This window comes from Chaetodon trifascialis, chromosome 3, assembly GCF_039877785.1.
Source record: "Chaetodon trifascialis isolate fChaTrf1 chromosome 3, fChaTrf1.hap1, whole genome shotgun sequence".
NCBI lineage: Eukaryota > Metazoa > Chordata > Actinopteri > Chaetodontiformes > Chaetodontidae > Chaetodon > Chaetodon trifascialis.
The window spans coordinates 9,483,981-9,503,188 of record NC_092058.1 but is presented as its reverse complement, the minus strand read 5'-3'; the positions used below and the strand labels follow the sequence as shown (position 1 = coordinate 9,503,188).

Sequence of the window (19,208 nt, the reverse complement as noted above, 5' to 3'; positions counted from 1 at the left end):
GAAGTTTCTGAGGGGTTATGTGCATCATGACGGGCAACGAAAGCAATGCAGCCATTCTGTGATATGTGATATACTGCTAGAGACTCGTCTACAACAACACATAGCATGTGAAGACGTCAGCTGGTTCCACATTAAACAGCGTGGCAAATATGTTCAGATCCTTTTGTTTACGTTTCATGTCCTGAAACCTCTCGCCAAATGCCTGAAGGAGTGTTCAGATGTCATAGCGGGCTTTTGTTCTTGCAGAGTCTGAAATGCACCGTGTTACCCCTTTCCAGCTGCCCCTGCCACAGTTTTCAGCTTTGCTTCAAATGATTTCACATTTGAAAGCCGAGAGCTGAAAAGCTGGCTGGGACCTTGGTGCTTGAGGTTCAGCTCTGAGAGGTACTTGGTTATGTCTATCATGAAGGCCAAATCACGGAGTCACACGTTTTCCCTCCATCTTCATGAATTCTTCAAAATAGAGTGACAATTTGGAATAGTTTTACTAGCAGCTCTGCAGCAACAACGAGGCACTTCTTCACAAAGTCTCCTTCTGAATGAGGTTTCAGCTTCTTAGTGATTTGCTCGCTCAGCACAAATCTTGCCTCTGTCAGAATGCGGTCTCGTCAGAGCTGCTTGTGAAGCACCCAGACTCTGCCGAAGAGCGTTAATTTTATTCAAGTACATTTGTCTTTGCAACTCCTCCACTTCAGCATGTCTCCAGATGTAATGACGCTCACAGATTGGACTTCACGGCGAGCTCGTCCCCACAAGCAAACAAGACACATGCTGGCTTGCCTGTTCCTTCCAAAAAAAGTAGTGGTTTATCCATTTCTCTTGGAAAATTTACTCTGCATCTTCTTTTCTCAATAGTCCTCATGATGCATGTCATTGCAGCTGTCACAATGACGTGACAGTTAAAGAATTTTGCTATATGTGAATCCCACCCCTGCCCGAGGATATGGTCAAAAGTCCCAGAAAAAGCCAGTAAGCAAACTGACAGTGGTATTGGAATATTTTCTAACAATATTATCATAATATTCACATCTGTATCTTTTTTTTTTTTTGTACCACCGATACTCACCAGCCTTCCTATAACTGGCTTTTTTATTTCTATAATTCTGATTTGGATAATTTTCAATTGCACACTTATCTGACACCTCATCTGAAAGGAAAATTAGAACTCAGCTTTTTGGCAATGACACAATTTTCCTAAGATTGTCAGAAAGAGAGCCAGAAACAAACTGTTTTCCAAAGAATGTATTTATGTTCTCTGTTTTTTCATGCTGGATGCACATTAAAAGTCAGTGGGATTAATATTTCACAGATTTCGATATTGGATTTCTGTCTATGTCAGCAATGTGGTTGTTTAAACTAAATAGAAAAGATTTGGGGCATTCACATTTGAAGGGATACACAGTTCTGGCTGCCAAAATGCTTCCTGCATGCCGTTTGATGGGGGATCTGGGGAATATGAGACCCTGGGAACATGCTAGACACGCTCCTCTATTTGACAAGCTCTGTATGAAGGACATCAATCATCAGCAGTCGTTACAAGAGTTACAGCGAGAGAAATGAAGTTCCTCCTGTGCTTTGTTTAAACATGTTACAAGAAAAATGATACAGCGTTTAGTGTACATTAACATAAACTTCAAACAAGTAAACAGGTGACAAAATTAAACCCTACAATGATTTTTGGGTGCTTCATTACCCAGCACCAATCAAACAGTGGGACTCTGTTTGAAAAACCAAGACAAAAGGCAATACTATAGTTATTTCCAATCCGACAGGAGGGCAGGTTCTCCCCCGATCGCCATTAAAAATGGGCAAAAGTCATTAGGGTGTTTTATTCTTGTTACACAGTCAACAGGCCCTGGGCTGAGTTAGACCCAATTATCATGTGCAGAGCAAAGGAATAATTAAAAAACCAAGGCTTTAAAGTGGGGCCTCCATGCTGGAAGCTGCATTTACATGTGTAATGAGGCTCAGGCCTCTCCTCCCCTTGATCCACAGACTCTTAACCACTTATAGCCCCCCTGTGCCTCTGCAACGCCACCCGCCTGCGCCTTTCTAGAACATTGTCTGGTCTGATCTCCCTCACTCCCACCTCGCTCCCTCTCCCATCTGCGTGAGCCCACATTAACCTTCAGCGCCTAATCACACAGAGATGATTAGTCTTCCAGCAAAAAGATCATTGCTGGCTCCCAGCATTGTGAAAGAAAAGTTTTTTATTGCTCTAATTAGGGAGAAATGCAGTGAAATATTTCACTCCGTAATTACGCACCAAAGAATAGGGATTCGTTCCATCTATCTGTCTAGCTATAAGGCTGTCTCTCCATCTTTTTCCTGTATATATGACTGTTTGTCGACAAAGGCCGGACAAATGACGGGAGTGTCTGGGAATATCTGTTCATTTCCATTTCTTTCTTCTCAAATTTTTTTTTATCTCAGTTATTGTCAGCTCTCTACAGAGTGTCTTTTCGTATGTTGTTGTGGGGAGCTCTCCCAGCATCGCCAGACGAGATTGAATGAAAATGTGTTAGCCTTGGGTCAAAGGCTTTCTAACGCTCATTTTCAGCCTCAGGGGTAACCACTGGGGGGCATGGGGGAAACAATTTTCTCCTCTATGTTATTTTCAGAATAATATAAAAACAGGTTTTCAGTAGTTATTGTCAGGCGTCTTTGCCTTTGAAAAATGAAGTAACTAGTATGGAGAAAATGTGTTGGGCTTGTGGATTTACTGTGTCTACGCTGGTGCTGAAAGCTAGTGTTTCTAGCTTTTTTTTTCCTCTTCTTCTCTGATTAATGGCAAGGACAGAGCCTTTCCATTGTTGGCCCTCCAACTTGGAGAGAAGTGAATGAGTAAATCAATTGACTAATGAATTACTCATATATCATACATATACTGCGCTTCTCCATTGAAGGGAGACCAATAAAAGTTTAGGTAGTGACAGAATAAACAAGGCTGAACCAAAAAATAGCTTTGCAACTAGAAGTTTAATGCTGCTGAATTTCTCCCCATCAGTAAGTGAAACTTTGATTCACAATACTAAAAAAAAATCAGAGGTGCTGGCACTCTGCCCTCGTTTAAAACCCCTTGGTCTCTCGAGAGGTAATTGAGTTGTTTGGCAACTGTCCGATCAGAACAATTTGGCCACATCCATTATTCAAGCTAGCACTTGAGCGCTTGAGTTGGAGGCCGTACACATGCTCTGTAGGTCCTGGGATTTGGAGCAAACAACACGATGTCGACAGCCTTTTCTGAACTTCTGCCATTGATCCTCTCTGCGTTCGGCTTCTGCAGCACCAAGTAGCTCTCTGTCACAAATTCACACGCACCTGCAAGCACATACACACACGTATACGCATTCATGAATATCACATTAATATGATGCAAATAATCATGATACATACAGTAGAAGTGATTCGGTAGATCGCTGCATGTTTTTTAGTTGTCATGAGGCGACATGTGTAAAAGCTGAGCTGACGTAGCCCAATTCATATCTGTTGTAACGCGTGCTCTTTAATAATTCATACAACAGAGTGACACATTCTTAACTCAACGTTTTTAAGTATAACCAACAACATGTTGGAGTAGCCCACATAAACAGGTGTGCAATCGTGAGACTTAAAAAAAAGGCCTCATGTAAAACAGAATAAAGTGTGCAGTTCAAACTCAGATCAAAGTAAAACAGAGGATAAGCACATTGCAACGAACATTTCACAAATATTGATCCAACCGCTTATTGTCAGTGTTTTCAGCCTTGTCTAGAACCATGTTCACCAGGTGTCTGCTTGGAATAAAACTAATGATACTACAAGACCACAAGTGAATATTGTGTGATTTTGGATCTGTTTCTGCTTGGAACTGACAACTTTACAGTCAGGCATAATAATAAACATACTGTTGAAGCTTGCCATAGCGTGTAAAGTCATCATTAGGACAAGGTTCTGCACAGTTGAAAGATTTTCTTTAGTGTTCTCTTACCTCACAATATCAATTCAGACGTCAACATTGGAGGGTCCTATTGAAGCAGAGAACTGTTGTCTGATATACTGGAGCACTTTGATGTCTACAGCTTCCCAGGATGCACTTATTTATTCAGTAAAATAAGCTGCCAGCAGAGGAGCCCAGAGATATAAACATCAGCCGACAGATGTTTGTGTGTAACATGAGCTTCAATTTTGTCTCAGCTCCCCGGAATGTTGTTAATCAATTTTGAAACTTGGAAAGGGGAACAGCTCGTGGAAATGGGAATAATTAAGTCCATTTTTCTTTCACCTGGAATAGATGTCAAACACTAGTGAGCTGCCCTCCTTTCCTTTATGCATATGCCTCCGGACCCAGAGAGCTTGCACTTTGCTCACCTCATCTGAAATACAAAGTTGAAAAGGGTTATTGTTCAGTGTCAGGCCCGTTTCACCCTCTTCATTGGTCTGCTGCACTGGCAGAATTAATTAGAGCAACACGACATCTGTTATTTTTTCAGTTGAATCAACTGTCCAATCGCTTGGCTCAAGTGTCAGAACCTCCAGTGAACAGTGGTCTTTTCGTTCCATGTCACCATTGCAAATCAGCTAAAATCCACTCGAGAGGCATTATGAGTATCGCTTGATCGATAGCAGGACTTGATGACTAATTATAAGTAAACAGTCATTTGTTTTATACCTAAATAATTCAATCAAGCTGTCAGTGGAACAACAAGGCATGTGCCATACTGTATGATGGTGTTTGGCACCAAAATGACATTTTTGCAGTGAAGCGGGGACTTCTTTCCCCATGTAGAGACAAATAACTTCTCCCCACATAACCATTAATGCATCTATCTCACCCATGTCTATCATCTGTCCGTCTGTCTCAGCTGAATCCGCTTGCTCTTTCCGTTTACCGCTAAATGATATGATAAACACAATCATACATGCCTGTCCCTGCACAGATGCTAAAATGAAATAAAGACATGCATGCACACACCCACACATATGCTGTATACAAACAGCTTCCACTGTCGCACTTTTAATATGCCAGATCAACCCCCGGTTTACTAAGCTAATGAGGAGCGTTCCATTGTCTCCTGTTGTGTGCTGTGTTATCACCCAGTCTCGTTCATGGAGTGTCAGCTCCCTGGCTCAGGTCTAGCTTTCGGTGGAACCACAGAGAAAATCAGATTAACCTAAGCCTTTTAACTGCGGTTGGGTTTGATCCCATTTGAGAGTTGGCAACACAATCTATTTTGTTTGTGAGAATGCATGTGGAGGGAGAGGGGAGGGTTGGCTGAGAAGTAAATAAAAAAAAATGGGTGACACAGGCTAAGCAGCTTTTGCTTTGAGACACAGTTCAAGACAGGGCCGTGACACAAGGTGTTAAATAGCATCTCACCTTTTATTTGCGGGGCCTTCTAGGGGTCTCAGCAGGGCGATGTTCAAAGATGGAAAGAAAAGTAGAGTAAGTTACTGCAGCAAGACAGAATGAGAGCGAGAAGCCACACAGTAAATGCAGATTGATTTGCGCTTCTATCGACTATCATGTAGAACACATGCACAGCCACGCCAGAAATAAATGCATAATCCATGTAATCCATTTCCAGAGTATCAGTTATAGGTTCGTCTACACAGTAAATATATTTCCATCCACCTCTTTTTAGATTTTTTCATGTCTTTGGAATGTACTTAGGATTCGACTGGAAGCTCATGTCTCATTAGCAATGTCTGCGAAGAGCAAGGCAAAGAAAGCATCCTACTGGCTTTTGCCTTGGGCCTCAAGCTCTTTCAAAATGCCCCTGTTTGCACCACAAATGCACACACATGCACACGCACACACACAGACACATACATACATGCTTGACCTCCTATGCTTTTGAGGACCCTCCCTGATGCAGTATAACCTTAACCCTCGCGACGAACCCAAAACTTACCCTCACCTTACCATGCTATGATAAATAATTCTACCCCAGGCCCCAGGGCCAAGCCTTGATCCTGCAACAGCCCTTTTAGAAAGTGAAGACCAACCATGTTATTTTCTAAGTGTGTCCTGACTTCACACTAAAGAAGATAAAAAGAAGTGTAATGATTCATAATGCACATTCTTGCAAGTTAAAAAACTCGTGACGTGAGATTTGCTCGCCTTGATGAGGACATAAGCCCTAACAAATCAATAGTTCCTTCCTTTCTGTTTAACTGTCATACACTTTGAGTCAAAGCTTACATCAATCTCAAAGGAGAAATGTTATCATATCCTGCTGTTTCAGTTATTGCAAGTTACTCTGCATAACAAAGCCAGCAGTGGAGCAATTTAGTGTCCTACAGATCTCTGTGCTAAAAAAAAAAAAGAAGTTTCTAAATGGTCCTTAAAGGTTTTGAAGAAGCAGTTTAGCTACAGTGTGACTGTTTAGCCATGTATTGCAACAGGTAATAATATGATACAAATCTACAATAATACATGGGATAAAGTGGGAAAATACAAATCTTACTTTAGTGATGCTATTGCAATTATAGTTCACAAGATTTAAATCCCTTCTTGATTTCTACCGTTCTGGATCCCTGCCCTGATTTGCCCGTTTTCCCAATCTGCTGCACCTCTCTGACTGACACGTGAACACAATCTTCGCCTCTCAGCCCATTCCTCGCCCACCTCGTGGTATTTATCTGACTGAATGCAGAGGGACAGATATCATATAGTGCCATGTGTGCAGAAAAAAGGCTGGGTGGAAAGCCAAATACTAAGTATGGCCCGGGGAAACGGAGGCCTGTCAGCTCTGCCGTGTCGTCTCACAGCTGGCTGAGTGGGTCACTGCGACAGATCACCTCAGTTTGGCCGCGGCACCGCCAACCTCCAACCCCTGAGAGATTCGGTTTGAAACAGCTAAATGTTAAGCCTGTCTGAAAAACACATCACATCAGATCCACGTGAGTGCAACGCTTACTCACCTCATGCACATACAGAGAGGATACTCAAACAAACACACACGGGCGCGCATTAGACATACGACAGAAGTGAGTAAAAGAAGAAACAAAGCAACACGGACGAGGGAAAAACCCAGACATACTCACAGCTTTGCCAGACAGTGTTTCATGAGTAGGAGAGGAGGAGAGTGAGTCATCTGTTTCCACTCGCCAAATGCCTCTTCCTTTTGTCTCTCCAGTGTTAATGTTGAATCAGACAAACCAGCAGACGAGAGAGATCTGAATATTCACTGTTTCCAGCGTTTTTTTTTTATTTTTATTTTTTGCATTTACCCTGTTCATGTCAGTTGGCAGCATAAAAAGTGCAGGTGCATTAGATGGAGCTTTTGACATGTGGTGTAGTGACATGTTGTTGCAGCCCATTTGCTGTTTCGGTGACTCTCAGCAGGTGGAGTTTCCTCAAGCCCGAGTGATGTTTGTCAGTGCAATCCAAAAAGTGAGGGAATGATCTGTCTTACTTTTAGATTTTCTTACTTTCTGTGGCAACACCATCCTCCTCCTGCCTTTGTTACTCACTGTAAATATTTATTCTCTCATTTTTCTGGGGGACACAGAATTTAATCATATGACCAGGTGAGGATCAGGACATGTTATCGTGAGTTGTTGTTTTTGGCAAACAACCAAAAAAAGTCCTTTTTCCTGGTGAAGACACTGAGGCAGTATATTGTAATGTAAATCTTTAACATGGTGCATATACAGTACCTCCATTCCAGCTGCAACATGAGAGTCTATCTAGATGTTAATGATGGAAATCATGACGTGTTTAATACAATTGCTAATTACAAATCCATCAAAGTATGCATTGTAGCTGCCATAATAAAAGCCATTTAGATTATCATGAATACAAAAATATAGTGCTTTCTTGGAAAATCGTAGCTTTTTGCTCTTATTTTAGCTCTTCTCTTTTGACACTGTGGGCCCCAAAAATGCAAACATGGCCATTTTGCCTTCCTGATATTGATTCAAGTTCAGTGCATCGAGACATGTTAATGCCCCACTAGACGCTGTGAGGATGCTTTTTACCACCGAAACTAATGGATGTGTGTGCTCTGCCGCCTATACTGCATCCCAGGCTTCAGAGATGAACCTCTGTCAACCTATTTTAAGTAGATGTGTTTTTATTTATTTATTTATTCACTTCCTCTCCACTGCCATTGTGGTTGATTTCTGCTGTGAATGAGCAAGCTGCCTCCCTCTCACAACCTTGACCTCTCAGACACCCCTGGTGTAGATGGGATGTACTTTTGGGAAAGTCTCCCCTTCTTGCTTTCCAGAGATACAAGAGATTTAAGGGGGTCAGGAAAGGGGACTGCTAGATAGAAATCTAATTAGGTGATTGTGCTTGAGGGAGCTTCACTAGCTGCTCAATAAACTCCCACACACTCACTCTCCTCCTCTCTCATTTCCCTCTCTCGCTTCACTCTCTCTCTCCCGCAGCAGTTTGCACTCACCCCGAGATGCCGCCTGAGAGTCCCCCTGCTGAGGGCACAGTGACAGGATACACTTAGTGCATCCTTACTGCTGTTCGCGTTTCTTCAAAGAAACCAGCAGAATCATCGTTGGGTTGATAATAAAGCTTTAAGTTTCTCCTCTTTGCTTGTTATTAGTTTACCTTCAGACTGAAATCAACCCGAAAGAGCTTCAAAGAATGATGAGAAGATAAGGTCAGGTCTGTTTTGGCTGGCTCAGTTGTATTTTCCATAGATTACTGTGGATTGACTGGCCTTCGTTTCAGCTCAGTGTTTCTGTGTTTATGTGTGAGAACAAACACACATGTAAAGAAGTCAGATTACGTTTTAAACACCCACAAGGAGTGTGCATGCATTGAAAATAAATAAGGAAACTTAGCTTAAAACTGCATGGAACAGAAGGTCATGTGGGTTTGTCATGCAGTAGTGTGGCAGATTTTACTCTCCTGCCTCCTACAGATGTCATTCATATGCAGCTACTGCGCACTGGCAACTTGTGCTTTTTGATCATGTTTAAGGCCAAAACAAGAAGCCATTTGACATTTATATAATCCTAACCATGATGGAGAAAACACACTGGTTGTGCCCTCTGACACCCAAAGCCCACCGGCACACCATACAGATGTGCCAGTAACTGATGGGAAACCAAAACACATCGGGGCTTTGGTGCATATCATACACAGCCAGTGCACATTGCTCTCAACCCAAAGCAAAGTGGTTTGGATTTATGGCAGCTAAATCATATTTTAGTTTCCAAGCATGAATGTTGTAAATTATCCAAATGGAATATATTAACAGTCAGCCGTTTGCATGTACAGTGCGAACATTAGGTCTGATATGTTGAAGAGAAATGAAATCTGGACAACATTACACATTTGAGAAGACTTATTTTGCTGCTGCAACCTAATATAATTCATAAGGTTGTATCTTGGCACAACATCTTTAAACTATCCTATTCCAGTTCCCAAGACTCGGAGCCTCACTCTCAAAAGCAATAAAAGCCATCACAGCTTATGAAAGTACAACAATCGAGACAAGTGGTTGACAGATACGGGTTTTTCAATGGCTGATACAGATGCCGATGCTTGAAGAGCAGGGCGGCCATGGGACCACACACACACATAGCATCTGACAAAAACTCAATCATGATAATTGCTGAACACTAATGTTATTGTCTGCATTTTTTCTGTGTTTCCTTAAGTAGATCTGCACTGTCTGAGGCGCACTTGTTTTAACTTATTGAAAAGAAAAAAAAAAAACCTGAACTTTTGTTTAATTGGTCCTGAGAGCTCGGGCATCAAACCCATGCAGATTATCTCAGAATGCCAGATATCAGCCCTACCAGTGATCAGGCCCATAGGTAAGATTTGAGGTGGCGTGTAATGATAGTTTTTCTCTTTTAATCACCTTTGTAGGTGTAGTGGTAATGTGTTTCTCGAGTGCAGATTCTGCAGCGTGCTAAGGAAGGAGCGTGTGATTTACCCTGAAATCATGGCGTAGCATTTTGTAATTACAAAGTAAGCCATATTATCCCAAGCAGCCTCCCTGAGCTGTGGGTATGACTAAGCCTGTTCTGTGTCTGTGATGCAACGTCAATGCAGAGGAGCTGTTTATTGTGAAGGTACAATTGTGGCCCGGAAGTGTGCTCGGCAGTAGCTTAGTCACAGTAATGCATAGCCGCCGCTCAGGCTCATAATTCAGACTTATGTGCAGCACTAAATGAATGAGGGTGTCTTGCACAGACAGGCAACACGAGCTGAAAAATCACACTAAAGCGGACGTCTTTATGGGCGATAAAGGTGTTGAGTGTATCTGCAGTATTATTGTTTGGATAATCAATACTCAGGTGGATGATCAATGACAGACAAGGAATCTGAGGAAAGGGAAATCAGAGAGATAAAAAGAAAGAGCAGGCTGAGAAATGGAGGAGAAAGGACAGAGTTCAGTGGGTAAACAAAGCCGTGTTCAACATTTTCTAAGTATCCGGCCCTTTAAAGAGGAGGCTGCTACTGTTACAGCTGAGTAATGGTTTGATGTATTTCCATCGATCTTATCTGATATGGTAAGCTTTTGTGAGACCAGACAAAGGAATTACAGCCATCGAGCATCCTGCTTTAATCATCCTGAGAAATGCCTCACCTAATAGTAGCTCAGGGGGTTGTTTGTCATTTGTGTCTCTGCTGATTTCTAAGAGTGCTGTCAGAGCATTCACCTGAGTGTGAAGCAGAGGTGGAGGCTGGGGCGTACTGCAAGATAAAGCATGTCTTCCTTACATAAAAACTCAAAACATTTATTGGTATATTCTGTCAAAATCAATTTGGGGGTCTTCATGGAAGCTTAAAAGGTTCTTAGTCTCTTTTTCCAACTATTCACGACTGCATATATTGAGTGTAATTATGTGCAGATTGTGTGATGGTTAAACCAATCTTCTGCTTCTTCCTCATGCAGATGACTGAAGAGTGTTGACCATTTAAGTTGATTATGAAGGAATTTAGCATTGTTAGCATTTGAGACGTTTTGCCAAGAAAGCACTTTGTGTCGAATAGGCAAGTGAGAACAGCTGAGGAGTGGGATCAGCTGCTGCTAAATGAATGCTTAAGCTATCGGTGGCTGAGACAGACAGCAGATAAACAAATGTGAGCTTCCACAAAGTCAGTGGCAGCTTTCAACTTGTTCTGTAAACCAGGACAAGCACAATTATTGTGTTACGGACAACATGACGTTCCCTATATGTGCTTCACGTCTGCTGTGTTTTTATTTCTAAAATGTCTTTTAACCCTGCGTGCTACTGTTCGTTCGTGAAGAAGAAGAATCAGAGGGACAATCCCCTTTATTTGTCACACAATTTCATGCACATGCACACACACGACATGCAAGTTGGTGAAGCTTGTCCTCCGCATTTATCCCATCCTGGTCGTCCTTCCTCCGCGGCAGACCAGGAGGGCTGCCAATTCCTGTTCGTCACCACTGGTCAGGTGGTGAAAGACCCCTCTCCTCGAGTAGCAGGCACCGGAGCATGGTGGAGGACACGCCCCTCAGCGCCCACAGCAAGATTCGAACCCGGGACCTCCTAGTTGTGAGGCGACAGTGTAACCACCGTGCCACCATTACATTCATTACATCGTAAAGCTTTTCTTCATAGTTCAAAGTTGACTTTAAGTGGACAGTTCGACTTTGGCAGGAAATCTGTTCTCTTGCTTTCTGGTGAAGAGTTAGAGGAGAGGATCCATATAAGTGTAAGTCTGGAAACAGCTAGCTTGCAGATCTAGCCTCCGAGAACGTCTAAAGCTTACCAATTAAAGCGTTAGCATTGAGTTTGTTTAAAAAAAAAAAAAAAAAAAAAAAGCTTATTGCCACTGGTTGCCTGGCCTGCCTCTTCAGGTGCAAGAGCAATTTTTGGCTTTTACATGAATCAAACAACTATAACGTGCTAATTAATGAGTTTTAGAGGTTTTTGAGGAAGTTATTACAGAGATTAGGTTAAATTATTCTCTTTTTTGAATATTGTTCTTATCAAAAAGACAACAGGAAAACAATGTCAGGAACATAGACATAGCAATCCACCTTTGATCCCAATCTGCGTGACAGTAAATTTTAACAAAATAAACAGAATTAAAAATGATATTAATCATAAAATAAACAGTACAGACCAGCTCGTCAGCGTTCTCTCTGCGTCTCTGTGTCATGTACTTGCCAAAAAATTGTCCTTACCCACTTATTTTACAAATAAAGAGCGTCAGCCGGAAGATGAAAACCAACTTACTTCCTTTGTAGCGTCGACGCCCCGTATTTCACACCGACAAACGCTCCTCGCGCAAGTACAAACAGTGTTACCATGGTGCTTTAGGTGTGCGGCATCAGCTCGTGCAACAGCAGTCGCAGGAAAAAATCAGGATAATCACATCATTTCCCGACTGTAAAAGGATAGCTTCATTATTTAAACTGGAAAAATCTTTTAGGCAACATTTTTAGCTTCTGGTAAAATATTCTCAGGCACAATGTAAATATGCTTTGCTCACACGCAGAATAGAAGTATAATAGCTCTTGTTAGCTCAAGGCAAGCATGCATCATTCAAAGCAGTATCAGACAACACATTTTCAGGAATATGACTTACTAGTGAAACATGTTATTGAACTTAGAGGCACTGAGAATCTAGTATAATACCATAATAATATAATATAATATAATATAATATAATATAATATAATATAATATAATATAATATAATATAATATAATATAAAGCGATTCAAGTTTTCAATTCTGCCTGAAGGCTTACACTTTTTAGGCAAAAGAGCTTGGCTCCTCTTGCTTCTCTGCTGCTGGCCTTCTGCCTTCCCACCATTCATGTGGAGAATTTTGACATTTAAAATACTTTAAAAACACGTAATAACCATCTCTGTTCTAGTGCTGCACTGTGTATTATCCGCAACTTCAATGCTTTGTTTTGTTCAGCTGCACTGAGGAGTAGATTTCTGTTTTTCCGAGAAGTGCAGAAGACAAAGGTGAAGGAAATCAGAATAATAAGAAATATGTGGATTTGTACGTAGTGTGCCGACGGAGGAGGAAACAGAGCGGACGGATGTGATGTGAAAATATAATTTATCAGCTTGCAGTTTGGCGCTGGCTGCAGATTAACGGGATGAGAGGAGGACGAATTGTCACCGAGAGGCCTGCGTTAAGGTGAAAGGATCTCCAGGGGCTGTTTGATGTCTGTTCAGCTCACAGTGAATCCTATCTCACCTTATTGTGTCCACACAGAGTTCTCAAAATTGGATCACAGTTGAGTTTTATCTTTCAGTGCGGATCACTATTATTGCATTATATAGGAGGACTACACCCTCGCCGAGTCTCTGTGTCTTCCTTTCTGCTTCTCTGCAAATTTGCATTTTGACTTTGCTCCATCCAAGAGCAAATATGGCAGCCGCGCAGAATATCTCTCTTCTGTTCATAAAAAAGCTCTTTAGTGAGGCACTTTATAATAGTTTTGCATTTCTAACATTAAGACTTTTTTTTTTAGATTGCTGTGTCAACTTTCTGAAGTTTTTTTTTTTTTTATCTCTTTGTGACTGTCGCCCCTTTGAACTGCACTTTCATAGGAAGCCTTCTGCATCTGTAGCATCCCAGTATACTCGCTCCACCCCTCCCCCTCCCTCATGAAAGAAGCATTTGAAATGTTAAGTGTAAAGTGCTTTTCATATTCATTTTCTTGTTCCTATTGAGTGGATCTGAGTAGAAAATCTAACCTGTTTCTTTTCCGTTTTGTGCTTTTCTTTCTTTGCTTCTCTTTCCTCAGCTAATTCACACCATCAGTGTGGTGGACAGAGACGAGCCACAAACCGGACATCGCTTTTACTTCACCCTGGCCCCAGAAGCCTCCAGCAATCGACACTTCACCCTGTGGGATGTCAAAGGTGAGAGGGCAAAGGTTCTGTATTGGGGTTATGGGTGAAGATGCACATTTGAGTGGCTGTGCTGATGGCGTTAGCAGCATAATTTGATTTTCAGCGTATAATGTAATGGAACAAGCAGGAGTCTTTAAGGCTGGCTGTTGTATTTTGAGTGGGTGTGCGCATTGTGAATGTGCACAGGTGCAGCAAAACTGTGCTCGACTGACAAACGTTCAACATTGCGATGAAGCCCGCAAAGATGGATCAGGGTGATTGGCAATGGAAGAGTTTGGTGAAATGCTGAGGGCGTTAAGGCAACATTGAGTTAGTTTAAAATAGTGCAACTCAAAAAACTTTGTCAAAATACAGTAGTTGCCAGTAATTTCAGTGTCTTAGTTACCTCATTGAGGCGCCAGATGGTTGTCATTGTTATGGATGACACTACCAGAAGATTTTAACAATTGCAGAAGACTCTTTCAAAATAGTCTGTTTTTTCTGTGATTTAGCATTCACTCTATAATCAGGTAGATTTTTTTTTATTATTATTTTTTGATAAACACCATCTGTTCTAGTCCTCTGAGCAGAGTAATATTATTAGAAGGTATTACATACCACTGCATGTCTGACACGCTGTGCAAACTGGACAAAATCCATTTTTCCAGTTTGTCTGAAGAAGTTTGCTCGACTGTTTAAACGATGAAGCTGAGCGTTGTTTTCCACAGTGATGGCATTTTATATGAAACATATGACTTCTGAACGCTGTTTAACACAGAATCTTGTTTTGATTCTTCTTAAATAGAACGTCACCAGTTTACCTAATTTTCCCAAGTGTCATCGTGAAAACACAGCATTTGTGTGACTCTGCATGAGGAAATTAAAATTGACTGTGCCCCCCCAGTGATGGCTTCGCTTTGTCGGGAAGATAAGTTTTTTCATGCATGTCTGTGTTTTTGCAAGCGCGCTTGCAGATCCCTCGTTTAGAGATGTGTACCTAAGTGAATGTGACATCTGGCTAAATCAAGATTGATCTGACACCAGGGAAAATGTCAGGGGAGCAGCCGGAGCTAGGGAAATGTCACCGTGTGAAGGCAGCGAGGTCTGCTGCCGTCCCGTTCACACGCTCACATGTAGCAATGGATGCACACATAACCTTTGCTACTGTGCGTGCAGATGTGCATGTAGGTGAAATATTAAAGTGGTGTGTACACTCTTGAATAGGGAGAATGATTAATAAGCACCTTTGTGCACAGATGGAAACGTTACACCACCCACCCCGGTACATTTCATGTATTCACAAACACAAACGCTTCTGCAGACCCTGTATATAGTTTGGTGAAAGCCAAACAAAACCCCACACAGACTTTTTATCCTCCCACCCCTTTTTTTTCCCACTCTGGTGTCTCTTCTCATGGACACATTTGTCAACCTGTCACTTTCAATTTGTCACTTCTCCTTTTCCCCATCATGGCCTCACATTGTGTTGTGTCTCCAAGCCTTGACACACAATGATGAAAAGGCTTTTTTTCCCCCATGGTGCTAAACTCTTTTAAGTTGTTGCTGGCAGTCTGTAGAGCAAAACCTCATATTTACCACATAAACTTTATTGTTACATGACAAACTGGCATCATTTTTGCCTAGAAAATGTCCCACATCATCAAGAAATTTCATGTGATACGGAGGTGAAGAAAAAGAAAACAGAAATTCACATTTTAGTGAATTATTTTTGCTTATTTCATTCAACACATCCGTGAAAGTTGTGTTTCTTATTTTTCTGTGGTCTGTTCAGTCAGTGACAAACGCTTCAAAAACCTCAGTGCACATGTGTCACCGCAGGAATCGTTTATAAAGCATGAATGGTAAAGCCAACGTGATACAACATCCAGGAGGAATCATACTGTATAAGTCTCAAGGCGAGTGTACCACAGTTTTTTCTTTGGCGATTTGTGCTCTATGCCTTTGGGCCTGTGAATTAATAGAAGGAATAAAATCACTTATTTAGGAGGTCAAGAATGTCCACAAAAGAAAAACAAGAACATTTGTTTTTCAAATGGCTTAAATGACCTATGTTCCTCCCTGCAGTCAACATCGCTTTCTCTTAACCATGACCGGGATCTTTCTCTAACCTTGAACAAGTAGTTCTTAGTAGTCATGCCAGCGTGCGGCTCTGGAGATGGCAGCCTCACACTGTTGGTCAGCCCACCCTTTTGGTTGAGACTGAAATACCCCAGAAGTTATTGGATGGATTGTCATGACATTTTGTACATCTATGGTCCACTGAGGATGGATGCTGATTGCTTTGGTGATCCCCTGACTTTTCATGTATTGTCACCAGCAGCTCAAAATTTCACATGATCCAATAAATTGGTTTATGACCAAATACCAAAAGAAAACTAATGACTTGACCATCAGCCTGTAGAGTGTAGGCTCTCAGGGTCAAATTCACAAAAGGGTTGTGTTGCTTTTGCTGTTAACCCTGAAAGAATAAGGCAAAAAGAAACTGTGATTCTCAAAGGGTCAAATGTTCTCCTAACTGTGTTGCCAAGCAAACATCTCCGGTGCTATTTGCACTTACTTAAGTTAGGTAATATGCATACATTTGGCATAGTTAGCACCTTTCTAGGCTAAAAAGTTCAGTTCACAAACACCAGCATGAATAGCCACTGGCAGTTAGAGCGAAAATTATTAGCCTCCTCAGAGAGTTGGTGGTAGCTGAAGCACATTTGTAAGAGGGTGTCACGATTGGGTTTAATCGCCAATGACTTTTCACATTTATCATCCTTATTGTGCACATCAATAAAATAATGGTACAGGCTTATGAAGTCTCTCTCGATTGAAGTGAAGCTTATCGTAAGTTCAATCAGGAGACTATCCTCACGCTACTCCTTCACTCTCATTCCTCTCCCTCTCTTCTCCCGCTTCCTCGTATCAACTGATTTGGGGCTTTTACTCTTCTGTCACAATCTCTGTCAGCCAGTCTTATCTTCGCCGCTCTCCTCTCTGTTGCTGTCAGCTGTCATTTCAGCGTGTGTTATACTTTGCCACATGGATAATTGCAATCAGATGCAAAACTTGAAGTGAGCGTTCGCAGTGCAGCATCATTAGCACAGTATCTTTCTTGAATGGGACCTTGACACGGGGCAGATAGCGGTCGCAAGTGGCTGCAATCCATCTTTGTGACTTCGCCCCTCGGCCTTGTTTTAGCTTTGATCATGTCAAACCACACCAGACTCCCAAAAGGGTCATCAGATGTGGTCCCATGTGTCTTTCTGGATGAAAAAAAGTATGTGTGTAGTTTGGAGGACTTGGGACTTGAGATAAAGGTGTTTGAGGAAGGTTGTTCTGCACTGCCAGCTTTTTAATTGTATTGATTTTGATAAAGATGCCTGTCTGTCTGCTTTCACATGTGTTGGAGGGAGTCATGTTCTGCAGCAGACAGCGGTGGAAGGAAATGCTGTGTAAAAGTCAAAAGGACGAACTCAGGGGCGTAACGTTCCCGTACATAAACAGTAATATGAAGATTGTTCTACATGTGCCAGAGAAGCTCTAGGGCGACATGGATAAGGGTGATATATGTTCCGGGAGATGGATTGCTTGGTATCCTCTGCACAAGTCTACCCACAAAGCTCCTCTGACTCTATTTGTCAAAGCCTCCTTCTGTATTCTGTGTTACATTTATCTATGTCTCCAGGAGAGCGCTCATATATATACAGCGGTGAAGTTTAATTTCAAACAGTGGCTCTCTCGCACATTTTCTCCCGTTTTTGTTTGCCTTTAAAAAAAAAAAACACATGATAAATGTTAACAGCACAAAAGCAGCTCACTTCCCCGGAGGAATCATTCAACCCGAAGTTAAGCGTGACAATCTTGGCACCCTTCAACTGGGGTCCTTGAACCGTGCATTATTGCATGCCAAATGATTTATTCAGACTGTGCATAACAAGGATGGCACTTTTCTGTCTTTGTCTTTCTCAGTTCAGCACTTGACCATTTCCTGAAGAAGTTTTCATTGTTCTTTTTTGAATCAGATGGCACCTTACATTGTTAAGTCACGAAGGCTATGATTTGTCTTGACATTTTAGGAATGTCAAATAGACCTGCATGATCAACGCTACCACTTTTTGTGCTTCTTCCATTAGTGCAGTCTTCGGTGAAAAGGAGGAAAAACAAGAATGCCAATAAAAGTGCACAATGGATGAAGTTTCTTCAATATACTGCTAAAAAAAAAACCCTCAGATATTAAGCGCTCATGTGTGATTCTCTGCCTTACCTTGTTTCTCTGACCCCCACCCCCACCACAAACTCACCCCGCCCACCCAGACAAGACAGCTGGCATCCGGACCCAGCGGTCAGGCTTTAACCGCCATGAGCAGAATGTGTACTTCCTGCCCATCATGGTGGTTGACAGCGGACCGCCCTCCCTCAGCTCCACAGGCACCCTGACCATTCATGTCTGCGGCTGTGACACAGGTGAGAGCTATTGCAGGAGCTGCACCATTACTAACATTATCATCACTGTCACCTTCTGCATCAGCAGCGCTACAGGGGTCATCTACACGCCGTTGTTTTGGTGAGCAAACCGTTCTTATCGGCTTATATTTGTGGAAAACAAAATAACACAAGGCCAGAAATCTGCTGACAAATGACCCTCGACAGTGATTTCAGCTGGGTGCAAATGTAACATATGCATGATAAAAGCACTTTTTTTTTTTCTTTTGATGAGACAGTGCTTAATCCTTGTCCGCTGAACTGACGCATAACTGGTGTTGAATCTGTACAGTAAATGTTAATGTTTCTTTTGCAACACAGAGGGAGCCATCCAGTCCTGCAATGCCACAGCCTATGTCATGAGTGCTGCTCTCAGTCCTGGGGCACTTATAGCACTACTGGTCTGCATGCTCATCCTCATAGGTAAGCAGATGGATGCACTCATGTATGTATGTATATATGTATGCATGTATGAGGAGATAAATGGATGGATGGATGATGGATTGCTCGACGGATGGATAAGCACAATTCATTATTGTTACTTTTCTGGGGTCAGTGCTAAGTTCAGCTCCTCTGGCAGGACCACCAGGAGCGTACTAGTCAAAAGGGAAGGCTGGGGGCTGCACCTCAAGACACGACTCCATGTCCTCTGCTCATGAAATCATGCAACCAAGCATGTGTCTTTTAATGGATTGACCACTTTTAGAGGTTATGTATATTTCACGAAAGAACTTGCACATGCAGCGGCAAAAAAAAAACTACGACGGGCGGCATGAAAAATGAGATCAATTTTTCATCTTTCTTTCATTCAGCAGCTTTTCTGTCCTGTTGGACATTTTGTTGCTGCTTTTATGAGCAGAAAGCTTTTGTTTAAACAGGAGCACAGATGATGCCTGGGTTTATGAATGATATCAAGCCACTT

At 42.0% G+C, this 19,208-nt stretch overlaps 1 protein-coding gene across 1 annotated transcript in view; it reads left to right on the top strand.

Moving 5' to 3' along the window:
* LOC139329156 (cadherin-22) overlaps positions 1 to 19,208 on the top strand; it is a 157,239-nt gene that overhangs the window by 131,387 nt on the left and 6,644 nt on the right. The window contains exons 11-13 of the mRNA XM_070959325.1: positions 13,708 to 13,825; positions 18,119 to 18,268; positions 18,608 to 18,709. Of these exons, the coding sequence (XP_070815426.1) occupies positions 13,708 to 13,825; positions 18,119 to 18,268; positions 18,608 to 18,709 (370 nt within the window). The remainder of the gene's footprint in view (positions 1 to 13,707; positions 13,826 to 18,118; positions 18,269 to 18,607; positions 18,710 to 19,208) is intronic.